The sequence below is a fragment of the Artemia sp. Qi Xiang Cuo genome, chromosome 9 (genome assembly GCF_049724085.1).
Source record: "Artemia sp. Qi Xiang Cuo chromosome 9, ASM4972408v1, whole genome shotgun sequence".
In the NCBI taxonomy this organism is placed as follows: domain Eukaryota; kingdom Metazoa; phylum Arthropoda; class Branchiopoda; order Anostraca; family Artemiidae; genus Artemia; species Artemia sp. Qi Xiang Cuo.
This window is the reverse complement of record NC_142802.1, coordinates 53,666,937-53,669,567: the sequence shown is the minus strand read 5'-3', so window position 1 is coordinate 53,669,567 and position 2,631 is coordinate 53,666,937. Positions and strand designations below refer to the sequence as shown.

The window sequence follows — 2,631 nt, the reverse complement described above, 5'->3', positions numbered from 1 at the left end:
AGCGTATTAGAGTAGAAAAAAAATCATGGTTATTCTGAAGTTGGTTGTGAGAGTGTAAGGACTCTAAATAATGGATAGATTTGAGAAAGAGCGAATCATGGGGAATCTTGTGTTTATGGAAAAACGTTTGATTCTAGATGATGATTTTATAGAGCTGTCTATTCAAAGTAAGATATTTTCTCAAGGAATGCTTCTCGATATAATGAAAACTAATTCTCCATCATTAGACTATTGCATGAAGCTTTTACGTTGTGGTTCAAAGGCATTTACACAATTTATTGACATATTAATCACGACACAGCAAAATGATTTTGTGAATATGCTTTTAAACACTAGCTTAGAAATATAGGACTTTTTAACATGAGATAGATGGAGTTCAAGGATGATTTACTCCTCTCTCTCTATCCCACTCAATTTGTTGATTGTAGCTCAGTTTCATTTTGGCGGTGAGAGTGTCAACACATGAAAAATGTTCCATACATGTCCGCTATGCATGTATACACTGGGCAGCTGGTCATCATGTGAGAATTGAACAATGATTGATGGGTATGATGAAAAGTGCAGATTATACAACCCATTTAGATTACATAGAGGATATGCTGTACAAATTAAAGGTTGTAATTCCTGTCTTGAAATGGTGTGGGATTCTCATCCTAGAGGGCACCTATTCTCGAATTGCCACTATGATAAATGTAATCAGTGGGAGAATACTTATCCAGGTATGATTGGAAAGAATCCTAAGCGTGATTTTAGTTTATTGCTAAGAGATTGGTATCGTCGTGGCTCTAGATTGTTTTGGGAGGAGGAGCCAGGTCAGCGAGTCAACTGTTGGAACAACAAAAGAATTTGGTCTCTACGCCATCGTTGTGAAGACAATGACTACTATGATTATTAGCCCACTGATTTTTACTTGGCTGTGACGGAATGTGATTCGCCACTTGAGGACACTGTTTGTGACATTGCTTCAAATAAGCAAATTTAAACATGCGAATTCGAAAAAATAATTGACAATAGTATAATTGAGTAAACAAAGAGATATCATAAGAGTGAAGTTACACTCAAGTGTAGAAAATGCGACCCTGACATTGCAGCACATCAGGATCAGTATACTGTGAATTGGTCAGCGACCTGCTCGCAGTACCCCTGCTTATACTAATCTAAGCTGACCATTTTGTTCCAATTCATTGGTTGGTCGGTGGGCAAGTAACCCGCCACCGTAAAAACTGATTTCTCAAGAAAGAGCAACAGATAGCCTCGGATTGACTTCTTCTTCTTCTGTAATGACGACTAATGCACGCCCCCGGACAGGATTCTTGAAAATGGCCGAGTGTTTTCGTATTGGATACTGGAATGTTAGAACATTTAATCAAGAAACACAGCCAGGGAAACTCAACAGTGTTATGAGAACCCTTGATAAGTTCCGTATTGACGGAGCTGGACTTCCTGAGACCAGGCTGACTGGTTTTGGGACTTTGAAAACTGAGATTTGCCACATCTTGTATTCCAGACTTAAGACAAGAAAAGAAGCAGGTGTCGCAATGGCACTGAGTAATCGGGCCAAAAAATGCCTAGTGGACTGGGAACCAATTGGTGAGCGGATTCTTCGTGCCCGTTTCGCCACTTCACAGGCCAAATTGACAGTTATTGTAGTGTACGCCCCAACGAATGACGCCTGTGATCAAACCAAAGACGACTTTTATCGTGTGTTATCGAATGTTGTTGCAAAAACGCATCGTCATGATATTGTGACTGTGTGTGGGGACTTTAATGCTAAAGTTGGAGGTGATGCTTCTTAAGCCCCAACTATCCTCGGTAAACATGGACTGGGGGAAATTAATGACAATGGTGTGCGACTAATCGATTTTCGCGCTACTCATGAACTTATCGTCGGCGCAACATGGTTTCCACATAAACAGATTCACAAGTATACTTGGAACTCGCCTGATGGTGTAACACGAAATGAAATAGACCATATCCTAATTGCGAGGCGCAGGCGACGACGTCTAGAGGATGTTAGAACCTTCCGAGGTGCCGACTGTTATTCCGATCACCAACTTGTTGTTGCCAAGTTCAAGCTGAAACTAAAAACTGTGACAAAGCCCTAGCGGCCAGTGAAAACCTTCAATTTGAGGAAATTGCAGGACCCGAACGTATTGCAAAAGTATACTACAGCTTTGTCAAACAAGTTTTCCCTTCTAAGGGACGAAGTGTCGCTTGATAGTCTGCAGGAAAAAATTGCAGAAACCGTGAAAGAGGTCGCACAGGAAGCTGTGGACTACAACAGGAAGAAGAAAGAGGAGTGGATAGCTGAAAGTAATTGGGATACCATTAATTAAAGGACACAACTAAAAAGACTCTTAGATAAGTATGACCATAGCACGACTTGTTCTAGAGAATATGTAGATAACCTGAAAGCACAGTACAAGCGTCTCCATAAGCAAGTAAAAGCAGCAACCAGGGATGATAAGAGGATGTACTTCGAGTCTATGGCCAAACAGGCTGAGGCAGTCACTAGACGCGGAGGTAGCCGTACTGTGTAAGCCATAACGAAGCAGTTGGCGGGTATTTCAAAGGCGTCGTCGACCCAAGTTGAAAGCAAAGATGGCATTTTATTAACCCAGACTGATGACA

General features: G+C 41.2%; 1 protein-coding gene across 1 annotated transcript; it reads left to right on the top strand.

The window, feature by feature from the left end:
• Positions 1–1,319: 1,319 nt before the first annotated feature.
• On the top strand, positions 1,320–1,796 carry LOC148948807 (protein CFDP2-like). The gene has a single exon (XM_089095023.1). It carries the CDS (start codon positions 1,320–1,322, stop codon positions 1,794–1,796), a length of 477 nt encoding a protein of 158 aa, XP_088951149.1.
• Positions 1,797–2,631: the final 835 nt, after the last annotated feature.

Coding starts and splice junctions, on each gene's coding strand:
- LOC148948807 (XM_089095023.1), top strand. CDS start 1,320: ATGGCCGAGTGTTTTCGTATTGGATACTGGAATGTTAGAACATTTAAT.